General features: G+C 45.5%; 1 protein-coding gene across 5 annotated transcripts in view; it reads right to left on the bottom strand.

Annotated features, from left to right (window-relative positions):
- Nucleotides 1–17,909, bottom strand: part of FOXRED1 (FAD dependent oxidoreductase domain containing 1) — a 942,813-nt gene that overhangs the window by 808,418 nt on the left and 116,486 nt on the right. For 4 of the 5 annotated variants that reach the window (XR_011201503.1, XM_069224511.1, XM_069224512.1 and 1 more), the window contains exon 2: nucleotides 14,866–15,086. The exons of the other annotated variant lie outside the window; for it this stretch is intronic. Coding sequence is in view for 3 of the 4 variants with exons in the window: in XM_069224511.1 (XP_069080612.1) it covers nucleotides 14,866–15,086 (221 nt within the window). In the remaining variant the exon portion in view is untranslated. The remainder of the gene's footprint in view (nucleotides 1–14,865; nucleotides 15,087–17,909) is intronic. 5 annotated transcript variants of the gene reach the window in all.

Genomic DNA, 17,909 nt, shown 5'->3' on the forward strand with positions numbered 1-17,909 from the left:
TGTGCAAATAGCCACTGCTTCTCAACACCCTATTCTGAAATACAAAGGTTTTCCTGATACCTATTTTTCACTCTTTATATTTCAGCAAATGAATTGCTGTATAACCGGTATAGAATGAAAACCCATTGCAAGGTGTAGCTCCTTTATTGGCTCTTGGTACCTAGCGTTCTTGATGAACCTACAAGCCCTATTTATCCCCACAACCAGCAGAGTCCAGCAGACATAACGGTATATTTCTGTCAAAAAATCAAACATTGCAGGAAAAAGATATAGAGTAAAACATGGAGAAAAATGGCTGGGTTTTTTCACCTGAATTTCAATATTTTATTATTTCAGCTGTTATTTTCTGCAGGAAAATCTAGTAGGATCTACACAAATGACCCCTTGCTGAATTCAGAATTTTGTTTATCTTTCAAAAATGTTTAGCTGTCCGGGATCCATCACTGGTTTAACACCCATTTCTGTCACCAGCTGGAAGGAGGCTGAAAGCACAAAAAAATAGTATAACTGGGGTATGTCCCAGTAAAAAGCATAAATTGTGTTGAAAAATGTGGATTTCTGATTCAAGTCTGCCTGTTCCTGAAAGCTGGCAAGATGATGATTTTAGCACCGCAAACCCTTTGTTGATGCCATTTTCAGGGGAAAAAAACACAAGCCTTCTTCTGCAGCCCTTAAAAAATAAAAAATAAGAAATGTTTGATGTCTTTTGGCTAATTTCTTGGTCTCCTCCAGGGAAACCCACAAACTCTGGGTACCCCTAGAATCCCTAGGATGTTGGAAAAAAAGGACGAAAATTTGGCGTGGATAGCTTATGTGGACAAAAACTTATGAGAGCCTAAGCGCAAACTGCCCCAAATAGTCAAAAAAAAGGCTTAACACAGGAGAGCAAAAGGCCTGGCAGCGAAGGGGTTAAAATAAAAACACATTTCGGCCTAAAGTAAATCCAGCCCAGTGGTGAATATCTTAGAGCAATTGCAATAATCGGAGAAAAAACTGCCACCAGGCTTTATCAAAGAACTCACGTCTCCAACACAGCTGCTCAGATTCTTGGAGGAAAACAATATTTATTACTAGGCTACTGAGACAGGAAACCAAACCGTGCTGCTACAAGGATTATTCCAGATCACTAACATTCCAAGATACAATTATAGCTTCCCAAGCACTGCCTGTGTAACCATTAGTCAATATTTCAATCCATTTTCTGTGATCAGATAATGTCCTTACAATTCCACCATACAAAAGAAGCTACCTCTGCTCTCTTCGCTGCTAAATTCTGATTCGACCAAACTAATCCATCTATGTAACCATTCCTTCCACTGTCAACTAGGAGGAACCACGCAATCAAGACCAAAAGACAGATCCATTTCCATTCATACAAACTGTTAAATGAACAAGAACATTGAATGAAGAGCATAGTGCAATACTAAGTTGACATTTAAGATAGTCCATTTTTGTTTTAATATTTCAATAACATCTGCAGTAAGTCTTACATACCTAAAGTTAAGAACCTGACATTTAAGTGTGAAGGTTTAAAGTCGAAAGACTGAAATCATGTATTGACCAATCTGTCTGGATTTCAATGAGAAGATCCTACATCAGGGGAAGCTTTCATTGACTGTTTCCTGTGCCAGCTGTGTAAGGCTGGGAAATCAAAGTTGCCACCCAGACACAAATAAATTCACTTGGGCTTTATGAAGTCTTATTTCTTGAAAAACATTCTGGACAAGCAGGATTGGAGGAAATGCGTACTGCAGACTTTAACCTTAAGGAAGGATGAATACATGCACTAGAGAGTGCTGTTACAGAGACGCTTACACCTTCTTGTTTATTCAGGTATTCCTGTGAGCAAGTATGGTTCGTCATGGAATGCATCAGTTTCCACTAAATGCACCCTAAAAATGAGGTAAAACCTAAAAGACTACCCTCAGCTCCAAGAGGTTGAAGTGGACTCAACATTCCACTTGAGACCAACAACCAATGAAAATCAGAGATGTGTTCAATAGTCTTGAAGTGAAGCGTAAGTCACAAGGGTAACATCAGGCCATATGTCCTAAAATAATCCCCTTTAAAAATGTCCTCTGAAATTGTTTAGCAACTCAAGGTCTGCAATGCTTGTGTGTTCAGAATCATGTAGGCCTTCAAATGTGAGCTGAATTAGTACTACTGGGAGAGTATTAACCACGGAAAGTGTTAGCCTGTAAAGACAAATATATAGAACAAGAAATAAAAATGCCACCACCTGGGGAAAAGATTAATTTTATATGCGCTCACAAGGCCCAAGGTATACATAAGCAGGACTGGCCATCAGTCCAGCTCCCTATGGGCCCTGTCCATGAGTCGATGAAGATAAAGGTTCCATGTTTATTTTGGACTTAAGGATACAAGGACCCACTGGTGCTTAAAACTCTCAGGGGATAGCATGAGGTGGGACCACCAATCTAATTCTCCGGGGTCGCCCTTAACTGGAACAAATGTGGACTTGGTCCAGTTTAATTTTAGACCTGAAGCTTTACTGTGGAGTTCAAGCATGTGCATAAAATGGTGCCGGTGTTCTGTGGATTGCTCTTGTAGAGAAGGACATAGTCAGCACACAGCACAGTATAGTCCCCCCTGATGCTTAAGTTACGACTTTGGTGTAACTCTACAAGGTGTATTCTCCCACCCACAGGGAATCTTGGTTCAACACACCAGCAATTAATGTGAAAGACTCAGTATTGTCGCCCCTCAAGAACCTAGTTAATGTTTAATTGACACAGAAGTATTACTTATGTCTGTATGTGTTCTAATTTAACCTTGACATAATGAGGTTTAGGCATTTGACTCAGACAAATGTATTAGATGTTGTATCTATGTCAATCAAAGAAGCTGACTATATCACAATACCTAGAAAGAAGGTCTGGCAACATCTGTGTTAAAAGGCAGACATGTCTCTGCTTAGATCAGGAAATATGGATGCTTCCATTGTCAAAATTAAGGAAGATGCTGATCTCCATGAACCAAGATGGAGTCAGGCCTACACACTATGGAATTGGACATTTGAGACTTTAAGTCATCCCTGGCTAGAATGGCTGCATGTGACATTACAGGGGCGTGTCTAAACAGTAGGAATGTAACTAATGTGTAGAGAAATTCATTATCTCAAGTTACCGTCCATTATTATCTAGGATCAGATACATGTCTGAAACATTTATATGTAGTGTTTATAATATAAAAACCAATTTTGCATTGCAGACAAAAAAGAGAAATAAAACAAGTAAACATGAGATAATATATAGTTAACATAGCGAAGCATGAATAATTGTAATCCGTGTGTTACAGCTAGTAAAACCATATTTCATAAGCTATCCAAACCATGTTAAGCGTGTTGGGCAAAAAATATACCAGCTATAATGTAGCTAGGGCAGATAAAAAATAAGCAGTATAAAAAAGGCATAAATAAAAGTCCATCAATAAAGAAAAAAATATTTTCTTTTCATTTCTTAGTTCGTATAGGCTTTGTGGTACATATGATGGATAGAGGTCATGATTCGTTGGTCGACTTAATTCTTACGTTTACTCCTCAGAGGATAAGCTGACATCGTCGGGTGCATATGTAGGATACGGGTGAAAAGCATGTTTATGGACAATAGTCTGTGTGTTTGATGGACCAGCAACTGGTTGCTTATCTGAGGCACTTGATGCTGGTTGTGGCTCCTTCCCAGGAGGCTCGAAAAATAACAATGATTCAAGCCATTTGTCAAGAGCTGTGTTGAAGTGTCACTGGTGATACTGCTCCGTCATAGGTAGCATCCTATGAAAGGGACCTGTGCATTGTTTGGCACTGCTCCTGTGCTCATATAGAGGATGTAAGATCAAATCCGTTTCAAGATAAGCCACTTGGGGCTGCTCCAGATGTAAGTCCAAGATGTCAGTCAGACAGGTTAAGCGCTACAAGATAGACTTTTGTTGTGTAGCATTAAATTTACGAAAGGTGAGCATCCAGTTCTCACCGAGTTCAGATAGTCGAGCATGTCCCAGGTAGCGTACTAAAGTCTCTGCAACTTTTCTCATTTGGATATGGGTACTCCATGTTGCTGATTACCTTGGAGGAACAAGAGAATGATGACAATATCCCTGCTGATTGGCAATATTATAATTGGAAATCCTCCAAAAAGGCTGGAGAACAGAAAATTAAAAAAAATAAAATGATGGAATCCATTTAAATGCTGCTTTAAATCCAGTACCTAGACCAGATCCAATGTTTTTAAAAAGATGTCTAACACAAGTTGTTACAGATGAACTAAATATTGTTTGCACAATATCTGCAAAATGTGTCAGGTGTGGTCTGTTTAGCAGCTGCCGAATTTCTGTAGCCGCCTTGGCTGTCTGCAGATTATAAACTTCAACCCCTAAAGTCAAAGGGGCTTCTTTTTCTAAGAGAACAGACAACAGTCTGTTGAAGTCACCAAAACGTATAGATTTCATACTTGTACTAGGCCAAAAGATGTTTCTAACAACATTGCTAGGCGGAGGATACAAGGTCTTTCCATAACACTGTATTGTTTCCGAAACCTTTATCTGGTATGGCTGTCCCAGTACCAACCCACAGCAAGGAACATTTGTTAAAAATAAATGAGAAATATTATTCAGAAGTTCATGGTGTGTGGGAATAGAGATCATAGGGTATACAGATAAAACACAATTTATCCCTGGCATCAAAGAGCTACCCACTCTATGCAATGATATGGAGTTGCACAAAAGGGAGTGTCCAAGTGGATTTCTGCATTTTTCTAAACTGATATATACAGTGCCATCTTCATTTTCATTTGAATGGATGTGGGTGAAAGGTAATTTCCATGAATGGAATAGTTGTGAATTGTGCATAATTTCATGCCAACCAAACTGATTTCTGTTTTTGACAATCATGAAAATGAAAGGCTGTTATGGGTAGGGAAATAGTATTCATGTGTTAACCAGGTAATAGGTGGCGTGACACTGACTGTAAATGGTGCATCTTCAATTTATTCTAACTTAATAGAGTTTTATGAGTTCTTTCTTGGCCACTGTTTTTTGCATGAATGTCAAATTATATGGTTTGAATAAAGCTGCTTCATTAAGAAGTTGCAAAGGCACTAAACTTGAAGTGTTTGTAATGCCAGCTTTAGTTGTATAATAGCTTTAAACTGAGCCTGTCTGTTGTAACAGTTTCAGATCTCCTTTCATGAGGTCCACGGCTGGGGGCAAAATGTGATTTAGCGGGTACACTCTATTAGAATGTGTTGCATTCCATTTCAATAACCTTAAACACTGTTTGTATGTTTTCCTTATCTAGTTGCCCAATTCGTTATGCAGCTTCCTTTTCAAAATATTTAATTTGGTGTATGTGGCATATATTCCTGTGGCAAGAAATCTTATTTCTTTGAGGAAGTGATCACAGAAGACACTTAGAAAATATCATATTTTCATTAATAGAGGAGTATTCCTTCACTGCAGGGAAACTAGAGTGTTCTATCCACTGTTGGCCTAATTTGCCTACACTATATGTGGTAACCACTACAGGTGTTTTGTGTATTTAGTGTATTTAAAAAAGGAGATCAGGACGATTAAGTTTGGGTCCAGGAGTGTTGTAAAGGAAACACTGCATGCATGTTTAAGAATTATAAGCCCATAAGGCTAAATCTTCAACAGGAGACTGATTAATTATACGTTCCATTTAGTATCACATTATTTATGTCTGAAGGAATTTGCCAGTTACTGAACAGAGTCAGACTAACTTGGGGAATAGAAGGTTTCTTTAAATCCATTATTGTTCCAAATCCCAGGTAAGTAGTTTGCTGGGCTTCGCTATGGCTTCACTACATTGAATCTGCAAGAGTTTGGTTTCCCACATGCTCTTCTCATCAACATTTGCTTTCCAATACCCATACCCTCAAATAGCCAGGTTTTGACTAAATTCCGTGGAGTAAATCATTTGGTGGATAGTGATTAGGTTTTTCGGAAATTGCTGTGGCTTCTGTGTAAAATAAAAGGCTAACTGACTACTTAACACTGAAAGTAAGGTAATTTCTTTCAGAAAATGGCTCTCAGGAGGTGGAGCCTCACAATGTTCCCATTGTGTGTAATTGTATATTTCTCTAGGACAGTTAGTCCTATGTATGAAATAAGTTGCATAGTGATGATAACAATACATTTATTTGTATTATGCTGAATTTAAATAAGGATGCTTATTATTCCAAGTAGCATATGCCTGTAAATCAGATATAATTATTTTAACAGTCTCAATCTTCTAAAAGAACGAGTTACTTACCTTCGGTAACGACTTTTCTGGTGGATACATTAGCTACCTGTGGATTCCTCACCTAATGAATAATCCCATGGCGCCAGCATTCAACGGAAATTTTCTTCCTAGCTTCTGCACGTCGACGAGGACGTCACTCTAGTCCGCGCGACGCCGTCTGACGTCATACAGGCAATAAGAGGTCCTCGCCGACGTGCCGACGTCAGTACCAAAATTGTTTACGTGCATGAGAATAATAACCCAATGCAATGAAAGAGCAAGGCAACATCCCATAACATTGTAAATCACACAACATTGCAATAAAATGGCTGTAGATTTAATATAACTATTTTTTTTTTTTTTTTTTTTTTTAAATCAAACAAATATATGCAAATCATGTATATACAAAAAGATATATTATATACATATATATATATTATATACACACACACACACACACACACAAGTATCCATATATACAAAATCTATTGCAGCCTTGAAGACCAAGAGGAGCGCACTCAAGGATTACTTGGTAAGACCAGAAAGGCATCGGGGAGGCGGGTGGGACCGTGAGGAATCCACAGGTAGCTAATGTATCCACCAGAAAAGTCGTTACCGAAGGTAAGTAACTCGTTCTTCTGATGGATACAACTACCTGTGGATTCCTCACCTAATGAATAGAGTCCCAAAGCAGTACCACGCCCGGTGGTGGGTGCCAAAATGGTCAAACCAAGAAATCCTGCAGCACTGACCGTGCAAAATGGCCATCCCTTCTGACCTCAGAGTCCAAACAGTAATGTTTCGCAAAAGTGTGAAGGGACGACCAAGTTGTGGCCTTGCAGATTTCGACCACAGGAACACCCCTGGCCAAGGCCGAAGTGGCCGACTTAGCTCTGGTGGAATGAGCTCTAATGCCATCAGGAGGATCCTTCTTTGCCAAAGAGTAACAGATTTTAATGCAAAGAACAACCCACCTGGAGAGTGTTCTCTTGTGGACTGCCTTTCCTCTCCTCTTGCCCACGTATCCGATGAACAGCTGATCCTCCAGCCTGAAATCCTTCGTTCTATCAATGAAGAAGCTTAACGCCCTCTTTGGGTCCAAGCGATGTAGTCTCTCTTCCTCCTTAGAAGGATGAGGCGGAGGATAGAACGTGGACAAAGTAATTGTCTGGGCCAAATGGAAAGGTGAAACAACCTTCGGGAGGAAAGCAGCCTTGGTCCTCAACACCACCTTATCCCCATAAAAAGTTGTATAAGGGGGTTTTACTGATAAGGCTTGCAACTCACTCACTCTCCTTGCAGATGTTATAGGCACCAGGAAGACTGTTTTAATAACTAAATACCTTAAGGGGCAAGAATGCATAGGCTCAAAAGGGGACCCCATAAGGAAAGTGAGGACCAAGGACAAATCCCATTGAGGCATAACGAATGGTTTTGGAGGATATTTATTTAGAAGACCTTTCAAGAATCTGAGAACAATAGGGGATTTAAATAACGATGGTTGGTCTGGAAGACAAATGAAGGCTGACAAAGCCGACAAATAACCCTTAATGGTAGCCACCGCACAACCTTTCTGCGCTAGAGACAGAGCAAAAGACAAAACGTCAGACAGATGAGCATGTAAGGGATCAATCGGTCTCTCTCCACACCACATAACAAATTTAGACCACCTATTAGCGTAGATAGATTTAGTGGAGTGTCGCCTGGCCGCTAATATAACATCCACTACATCAGGCGGGAGAGAGAAGGAACTCAGGTTGCCCCGTTCAATCTCCAGGCATGTAGGTGTAGACTCTGGAGGTTGGGGTGTAAAACCTGCCCCTGCGACTGCGAGAGGAGGTCTGCCCTGAGAGGGAGACGGAGCAGAGGGCACAGCGAGAGTTGGAGAAGGTCGGAGTACCACAGCCTCCTTGGCCAATCCGGAGCTATTAAGATGACTTGGGCCCGGTCTTGGCGAATCTTCCTCAATACTCGGGGAATCAAGTGTATGGGGGGGAAACGCGTAAAGCAACTGGTCGCACCAGGTTATCAGAAACGCATCCCCCAATGTACCCTGCACCGGATACTGGAGGCTGCAGAATAACGGACAATGCGCGTTCTCCAGAGTGGCAAACAGATCTATCCAAGGAAACCCCCACATCTGGAAGATTAAACGGACTTGATCTGGATGGAGACGCCACTCGTGGTCGGCCGAGAATTGGCGACGGGGACTGTCCGCACGTACATTCAAGACCCCGGCCAGATGATTTGCTACCAAGCAAATCTGATGGTCCTTTGCCCAGGACCATAGTCGAAGAGCTTCTCTGCAGAGAAGGTACGACCCTACTCCTCCCGGTTTGTTGATGTACCACATCGTGGTAGTATTGTCCGTCAGGACCTGTACCGACTGACCACGAAGGGAAGGGAGGAAGGCCTTGAGAGCCAGACGTACAGCCCGTAACTCTAACAGATTGATATGAAACATCTGTTCCTATGGAGACCAAAGTCCTTTGATCTCCAGATCCCCCAGATGAGCTCCCCACCCTAGAGTGGAAGCATCCGTTATGACCGTGGCCACTGGTGGCGACTGCGCGAACGGCTTTCCTTGTGAAAGATTGTTGCTCGCAATCCACCACTTCAAGTCCACAGCAGCATCTCTGGAGATCTTGACCACACCTTCTAGATCTCCCTTGTGTTGAGGCCACTGCCTTCGGAGGCACCACTGAAGAGCCCTCATATGCCAGCGAGCATGCGTGACCAACAGTATGCAGGAGGCAAACAGACCGAGCAGACGAAAGACCTTGAGGACTGGAACTACCGCTCCATTTCGAAACATTGGAACCAATTCCTGAATATCTTGAATCCGCTGAGGCGGAGGAAAGGCTCGATTCAATGTTGTATCCAGTACTGCCCCTATGAACAGGCAGCGCTGAGAGGGCTCCAGGTGAGATTTGGGCACGTTCACCAAAAAGCCCAGGTCGAACAACAACTGGGTTGTTGACTGCAGATGATGCGACACAAGCTCCGGAGACTTGGCTTTGATCAACCAGTCGTCAAAGTAAGGGAATACTGCTATCCCCTTCCTTCTGAGCTCTGCCGCAGCCACCGACATCACCTTCGTGAAAACTCGAGGTGCTGAAGTAAGACCAAACGGGAGGACCGCAAACTGATAGTGCTGCGACCCTACCACAAACCGGAGATACTTCCTGTGCGACTTGAGTATCGGGATATGAAAATAAGCGTCCTGCAAGTCGACAGACACCATCCAATCTTTTGTTCAACGCCAAAAGCACCTGTGCTAGGGCCAGCATCTTGAACTTTTCCTGTTTGAGGAACCAATTCAAGATCCTCAGATCCAGGATCGGTCTCAACCGACCATCCTTCTTGGGAATCAGGAAGTACCTTGAGTAACAACCTCGACCCCTTTCCTGCTCTGGGACTAACTCCACCGCGCCCTTTGAAAGGAGGACTTGAACCTCCTGTTCTAGCAACAGGAGGTGTTCTTCTGAACAACAAGATGGGCGGGGCGGGATGGGGGGCGGAAACTCCCGAAAGGGAAGGGTGTAGCCTTTTCCCACAATACTGATAACCCAAGTGTCCGTTGCAATAGTCTCCACCTTGTGGAGAAAATGCCGTAACCTTCCCCCTACAGGAGAGGAGTGAGTGGGAAATGGTGGAAGCCTAAGGCTGCTTTCCCTGCTGCACCCCTCCAGAGGACGAGGAAGAGGCAAAGTGCTGTTTAGAGGCTCCTCTGGTGCGGGCCCTACCTCTCCCTCTAAATGATCTATAGGGGTGGGAAGAGGCGGGTTGCTGGCATCTCCCCCGAAAGGAAGAGGAGGAAGAGCCACGCCCAAATCCACGAAACCTCCTGAAAAACCTGGAAGAGGCAGAGGAAGAAGGAGCTTGCAGCCCTAACGATTTGGCTGTGGCCCTGCTCTCTTTAAATCGCTCCAAGGCCGAATCTGCCTTGGCTCCAAACAGTTTGTCCCCATCAAACGGGAGGTCCAATAGGGTCGACTGCACGTCCGCAGATAACCCTGAATTACAGAGCCAGGCCTGTCTCCTTCCCACCACCGCCGTGCCCATCGCCCTAGCCACCGAGTCGGTCGTGTCCAGCCCAGACTGGATAATCTGGGTTGCGGCAGCCTGGGCGTCAGAGACAACATCCAAGAGTCCCTGGGGAAGCTCCGTAAATGAAGATGAAATATCGTCCATAAGAGCATGGATGTATCTCCCCAGAATGCAAGTTGCGTTGGTGGCCTTCAACGCCAAACTGCAAGATGAAAATATTTTCTTGGATTGTGCATCCAGCTTTTTGGAGTCCCTGTCTCCAGGTACCGTCGGGAAAGATCCAGGCGCTGACTTCGATGAACAGGAGGCTTGCACCACCAAGCTCTCCGGCGTAGGGTGTCTAGAAAGAAAGCCAGGGTCAGATGGTGCAGCTCGATATCTCCTGGCCACAGCTCTATGAACCGCCGAGGAAGATACTGGCTTCTTCCACACCTCTAACACCGGATCAAGCAAAGCCTCATTAAACGGCAAGAGAGGCTCTGCTGCAGCAGAGGCCGGATGCAATACATCCGTCAATAAATTCTGCTTCGCCTCTGCCACCGGCAAAGGCAGGTCCAGAAAGTTAGCTGCCTTCCTTACCACAGCGTGAAAGGTAGCAGCCTCCTCCGTATACTCCCCTGGAGATGAAAGGTCCCACTCAGGGGAAGTATCCAGCCCACTGGCCGTATCCAGACCATGCAATCCATCACCAGAGTCCTCAACCTCTCCTTCCTCCAGGACTCGTTGGTACTCCTGCTGTACCAAAAGACGGAGAGCACGCCTCCTCGAATGTAGTCTCTGCTCGATACGCGGAGTCGACATGGCCTCCGCCGAAGTCGAAGATCGGTGCCGATCTCCAGAAGTATCAGACGCCGCGTCCGGCGCCACAGGCAGCTTCGGCGCCGTTGAAGGAGCAGGACGAAGAGATCTTGGAGCCGATGGACCCACCGGAGTCACAGGACGAAATCCTGACGTCGACGGGATGGAAACCTCTGGGGCCAATCCCTCTGAAGCCACCGGAGCGGCCACCGGCGCCGAGCCCACATTCCCAAAAGGGAGAAAGGGCATTAAGGGTGCCGGCCGTAGAGGCGCAGGATCACCCAATGAAAAGGCCAAAGGCCCCGAAGGACCAGCCAGAGCACCCCCTGGAGCCATCTGTTGAAAGATGGTATACATCGCATTCAGGAATGCGGTACTATCGGCTCCAGGGGTGGGAAAAGCCGGATACTGGGGTGCCTGGATCGAAGGCGACCCCGACCTCGACGTCTGCGACGCCGGAGACAACACCAGAGGCTGCATCACCTCAATCACAGACGCCTGTCCAGGCGAAGTCGGTGACGCCGGAGAGGGCAACGGCGTCGATGGATGCGGCGTGACCGTGGGACTGACCTCCCAAGTTCTCCGACGCCGAGCCGAAGGCGACCTTGAACGAGTCTCCTTGCTGGAATGACGCCGTGAATCTCTACGGCGCCAGGAGTCTCGAGGACGCCGATGAGACCTTGGCGAAGAAGACTTTTTATGATGTTTTTCCTTTCTGTTCGACTTCGCCATGAATAGTTTAGCCTCACGTTCTTTGAGGGCCTTCGGATTCATGTGCTGACATGAATCGCAAGTCGCGACGTCGTGGTCGGAGCTCAAACACCATAGACAGTCGGAGTGAGGATCTGTAACGGACATCTTGCCCCCACACTCTCGACAGGGCTTGAAACCCGACTTTCTCTGAGACATTATTACCGCAGAGAAGAACTACGCAGCAGAAAATACACTGTAACTACGAAAGTAACAGTAGCTCCCTCGAAGATAACCGTTTCGAATGCACGGAAAAAAGGGAACTGACGTCGGCGAGGACCTCTTATTGCCTGTATGACGTCAGAAGGCGTCGCGCGGGCTAGAGTGACGTCGACGTGCAGAAGCTAGGAAGAAGATTTCCGTCGAATGCTGGCGCCATGGGAGTATTCATTAGGTGAGGAATCCACAGGTAGTTGTATCCATCAGAAGAGAACCAGGTATAACATCATTCATTGAAAACTTTATCACACGAGGCAATTGAAATGTCTGTGGGTCCCATAATCTGATATGGAGCTTTTCCAAGGCTATGTCTGCTGGCACAGGATAGGCTGTAAAGTTTGCAGCATACAAAACCTCTTAAGGTTTTGTGGGATGCAGAGTGAGGCTATAGTTTTTCGAACCACAGGTAATTCAATTGTTCTTATAGGAACAAAATGTCTGCTGAGTAGCAGTAGAACGACGAATATCACTGACAACCACATAATGTGAATCTAAGCACAGGACCACGGAGAAATCATGAGTGCCACAAAACCACTGACAGGCACAAAGCAGTCTTTGGCAATGAGTGACTGCAAAAGGGGTTGAAAAATCTTCAGAGAAATATCCAGAGTCATTTTCGGAATCATTGGCTCCCCAGAATTCTCAAAAAAGGTACCAGTTCAATGAAGGAGCATCATGTGGAATATCGTAGTAGACAATGGTCTACTACGATATCAATTGTCACGTCAGCAGCATCAGCTGTGTTTGTTACATTCAGTGTTCTGCGTAGTGTGTAACGCTCAAACATCTCTGGCTGAGAAGTTGAGCTAGAAATGTTACTGCTCTGTTCAGGTGGTATGGTATCCAGAGAAGGTAAAGGCTGGGAGACACTAGTCTGAATCCTTATTAGTGTCTGCGGCGGATGGATTAAGAGGACTAGCAATATCATTTTGTTGGTCGATAAACACCTGTCTGCTGCTTCTTGATCCAGGCAAAGGAGGCATGATAACAGTTCTGTTGTCTTTTACTGCAAGAACAGCAAAGGGTGGTCTGTTGTGTAAGAAGGTTCAAAAGGTTCCTTGTCATGGATTTTCTCCCAAACGAGATCCCCAACTTTGGGACCCCACCCATCGGCAGCAGTAATGACTTTCTCTTCACAGGTGGTGGCGTCAGAGTGGTTTGTGTTTGACAGCTTGTCTCTCCCTTCTTATATACATTATCAAACATTCACTATTGCTCCAAGTCAAATTCATCTTCAACCGACACTTTTACAGAATTATCTAACATAGGAACTCTGAAGAGAACCTTGTATGGAGTGATTCCTCCCTATATTCGTCTATGCAAGTTATTCAATGCTCTCTGAACGGCTTACAAATTATGGTATCAACTAAGACATCACTAAACACCTTAGCAGTCAAAACTTACTTAACTACGCCATCAGCCATCTCTACAACACCATTCTATTCAGCTCCTAACGGTTTGCTGAATTGCAGACAAACTCCCAGAACAGACATTAAATCCGTTTAAGCCTTGGAGGCAAACGCAGGACCATTACCTGAATGATTTGCCCTGACTGACACAAGGCACTGCGAATCTTTTGCGACTGCTGAAGAATTTGCATTTCTCTGTGGTCAAAACCATAGGAATTGAGAACATGCATCAAATAACTATCAATATGTATTTAAATAAGTTAGCCAAATTTAAGAGACCGATATGGTCCAAATAAATGACTCAGAAGGGATATTGGAGATCATGTGGGGAGCTGGTGAGGGTTTTCTAACAGTAGAGGGTTTAATTTGCTACCAAATGGCACTCTGTCTAACATAGTCCCTACTCTGTTTAAATAAATTAGGCCACCAATAGCGTTGCTGTAGCATGGCTATGGTAGCTTTTATCCCTGTATGTGCAGAAGCCAACCCCTCACATGCTTCTTGATTAAAACTAACTAGACAGACTATTAGGTATTACTCCGTCCCCCACTCCTTTTGTGATAACGAACGCAATGGTTTCTCAATTAAGAGTTTAGGAGCATCTAGGAAGAAAACCTGCAGCAGGTTCCCCAGTTTACGTGGCTGGATTTATGGCTGTAAAGATATGTGTAGAACTTCATTTGAGATCTAGTTAAGGCTGCTACTCGGGCAGTCTGATTCACAGCTTTTGTCTCTTGGTCAGCTGCACAGTTCCTTTTACAGTTAATACTACTACACCGATGCACAAAGCGTGCCTCACAAGGACCAATAAAATCTTGTCTTATGAGGCGGCTACCTTTCCCCAAAGCTGTTTATTTTTTAAAGGTTTTCCCTTCGAAAACTTGAACTTGAATCGGTTCAATCACCCATGTTACAAAATCGGCCTTGCACACCGATAGCAGAGTCAGACACAATGAATGTGTGAAGTGAGTCAGTACTCTATGGTGACTGATATGACAGTGAATGTTTTCATTTTAAAAATTAAAGTAAAATGTGAACTTCTTAGCCTAGACATAGTCTGCGATTGTTGGGAGTGTCAATTGTTTCGATTGAGCGAGATGCCCTGGAAGAGAACTGCAGTTTTCAGCCCCTAACATGCACGTTAACAGCAGTTATTATACAGGATTTGCTCTCTTGGGCAGTCATCTTGCTTGCATGGCAAGCCATAACTCCCACCTTAGAATTCTAACAAATGGAAAGATGGGATTCTGCATTTCAATCTGTACTACTCCGCCTTGGTAATTCGTGTCATAACATAAAATGTATCACTAAAATCAACCTACATAAAAGACCAGAGACTTTAATGAAAACTGACACTAGAACAGAGAATACAACAAAACCTACCGTGGGATCTTTCTCCACCACCAGCACTCTAACACCCTCGCGAACCATCTCCAACTTCTTCAGCCAGTAGGCAATAGACCACCCAATCACTCCACCACCAACTATCACAATATCCGCACGCTCTGGAGGCAAATCACCAGATTTCTCAAAAGGGGTCCAGTCGCTGGTCGGAAGGGCTTCTTTCAAAGTTTTGTGGAACTTGACAAGTTGTTTATCAAGGTCTGCAAGGAAGAAAGACAAAACTAACAACTCTGGTGTGCAGTTAGGAAAGGTCTCAAACAGTCAATTTTTTTTTATTTTTTTACACTAGAAACGTCCCTCGAGTTTTCATGGCTAAATTATGGTTCAAGGCTTCCACATTAATTTAAGAAGAATGGATTAAGTCAAAAGCTGTGCCTGCTAACAAGGCTTTTCTTCTGTGCATTTTACCATTCCAACTGCTGAATGCACGATAAATACTAACTTTTTATGAAAACGCACACACACAGCTACGCTGCCCCTCTGGCTAGGTCTGCACTGTATACATTGCTGAAAGTATGGAAAATACCCAAAGCCAACCTCAAATCTAAGTTGCCAAGGTCTCCAAGGGAATGTGCACTTTCAAACTTTTGAAAAAAATATTAGACAATTTCTGATGGATACAACTACCTGTGGATTCCTCACCTAATGAATTCTCCCCATGCGTAGCATTCGACGGAAACTTCTCTCCAGCTCTACACGTCGGCGAGTACGTCACAATTGCCTGACTCCACACGGCTCCGCCTGACATTATTGGGGCAATAAGAGGCCCTCGCCGGCGTGCTGACGTCAGTTCCCTTTTTTCCATGCCTTCGATAACGGTTACTTTTCCAGCTACCTGTATCGTTTGCTGTTCAGAAGGGATACTTCGTATTTTTGTCGACATGTCGGCCCGAAGAAGTCGGGCATCAAGCCCTGCAGGGAATGCGGCGGTCAGATGTCAGTGACTGACCCCCATAACGACTGTCTTTATTGCCTGAGTTCAGAACACGACGTCCAGGAATGTGGTTCATGCCAAAAAATGAACCCGAAAGACTTGAAAGAACGTGAGGCTAAATTGTTCTTAGCAAAAGCTAAGAAGGAGAGAAAACTGCACCATAGATCATCGTCTTGGTAGTCAAGTCACATGAAGCGGCGTCATCGTGACTCCAGGCGTCGATCCAGAGGCTGGTCGGAGTCGAGGTCTCCATCACCCCGACACCGAAAGTCCTGGGAGGTCAGCCCGACGGTGTCTCCTCAACCGTTGACTCCGCAGTCTTCTCTGGCACCGTTGGTCTTTGAGGTGGTGGAGACTCAGAGTCAACATGCTTCTCCGGCACCTCCAGGCGCTCCGGATTCGAGTCCGGCGCCGGCTCCTCAAGACTATCCTGCATTCCTGGCTCCGGGTACGGATCCGGCAGCATTTCCTAATGCCATGTTTGCTATTTTCCAGAACATGGCTCCGGGGGGTGGTGCGCCGGCTTTAACTTAGGCGTTCCGGCTCCATACAGGCCGACGCCGTTTATGCCGTTCTGTCCGGCAGGAGACACTAGCCCGGCACGTCGAGGGAGAGGCCTTTGACGCGGTGTCCGGTGAGTTGGAGGAGTCCCGAAGCCGTATGGAGTAGATGGGTGCAGGTTGTGTGTCCACGGCGCCAATGGATCCATCTACGGCGTCGGGAGAATGCTGAGATCCTGTGGTGACGCCTTCTCTGCACCACTCTCCGACGTCGTTACACTCCATGTCGACGCCGGGGTTGGAGGCCAAATTGCGGTCCAGGAGGAAGGTCCTCAGGTTGTTGGAGGAGAGGGAGTACCAGAGGCAGCTCCTTGAGGAGGGGGATATTGCGGAGCCCCAGAGTGAGTTTCAGGGGTTGGATACGGCCAGTGGACTGGATACTTCCCCAGAGTGGGATCTGGCCTCGCCAGGGGGAGTATACTGAGGAAGCAGCCACGTTCCATCCCGTCATCAGGAAGGCTGCTGATTTCCTGGAACTCCCCCTTCCTATGGCGCAAGTTAAAACTAATATCCTGACGGAGGTGCTTCATCCTGCCACGGCCATTGCGGATCCATTGTTACCATTCAATGAAGCTCTCATGGATCCCATAGGAGAGGTGTGGAAGAAACCGGTTTCTTCGTCGGCAGTGAGCAGGTCTGTGGCCAGACGGTATTGGTCAGCACCTGGAGACCCTGAATTTCTTTCTAAACATCCATCTCTAGAGAGTCTGGTCGTACAGGCATCCTATTCTTCTCGATCTGTTCCTGGCTCCTTTCCTGGTGTGCCAGTCGGCCAAAAAGGTTTTCTCCGCGTGTAGCATAGCATTGAAATCTGCTAATGCTACGTGTATCCTTGGCAGATACATTCACGCAATAATGGATGCGGCAAATACAGCGTTACCGTACATGCCCCAAGACTTGCATGGTCTCCTCTCGGATGCCCAGGCAGCAGCTACCCAAGTCATACAGTCAGGGCTGGACACCGCGGACTCTGTTGCTAGAGCCATTGGGACCTCTATTGCCACCAGGCGCCATGCTTGGTTGCGCACATCTGGATTCTCATCGGATGTTCAGGCCACGCTCTTGGACTTGCCTTTTGATGGGGCTAAATTGTTTGGCTCTAAAGCGGACTCTGCGTTAGAGCGCTTTAAGGAGTGTAGAGCCACTGCTAAATCCTTGGGCCTGCAGGCTGTTTCGACCCCTTTTAGGTCCTTTAGGCGGCTGTGAGTTTTTGGACGAAGGGCTTCAGAGATCGATGGGAGATCGCAGCAGGTAGGCCAGCAGTCTTCAAGCCTCCCTTATAGATCATTTAGGGGGCGGGGTAGGGGCCACCCAGCATCAGCACCCTTCCTCTTCCTCAGGGGGGATGCAACAGGGAAAGCAGCCCTAGTCCTCTCACCATCGCGTCCCATGCCTCTCAGGTAGGGGGAAGGTTGTCTCTTTTTCTTCCCATGTGGGAGTCCATAACATCCAATTCCTGGGTCATCAGCGTGGTAAGGAAAGGCTATGCCCTTCCCTTTCGGGAGATTCCTCCTCCCTTCCCTCCCCGT

This window comes from Pleurodeles waltl, chromosome 3_1 (assembly GCF_031143425.1).
Source record: "Pleurodeles waltl isolate 20211129_DDA chromosome 3_1, aPleWal1.hap1.20221129, whole genome shotgun sequence".
Lineage (NCBI taxonomy): Eukaryota > Metazoa > Chordata > Amphibia > Caudata > Salamandridae > Pleurodeles > Pleurodeles waltl.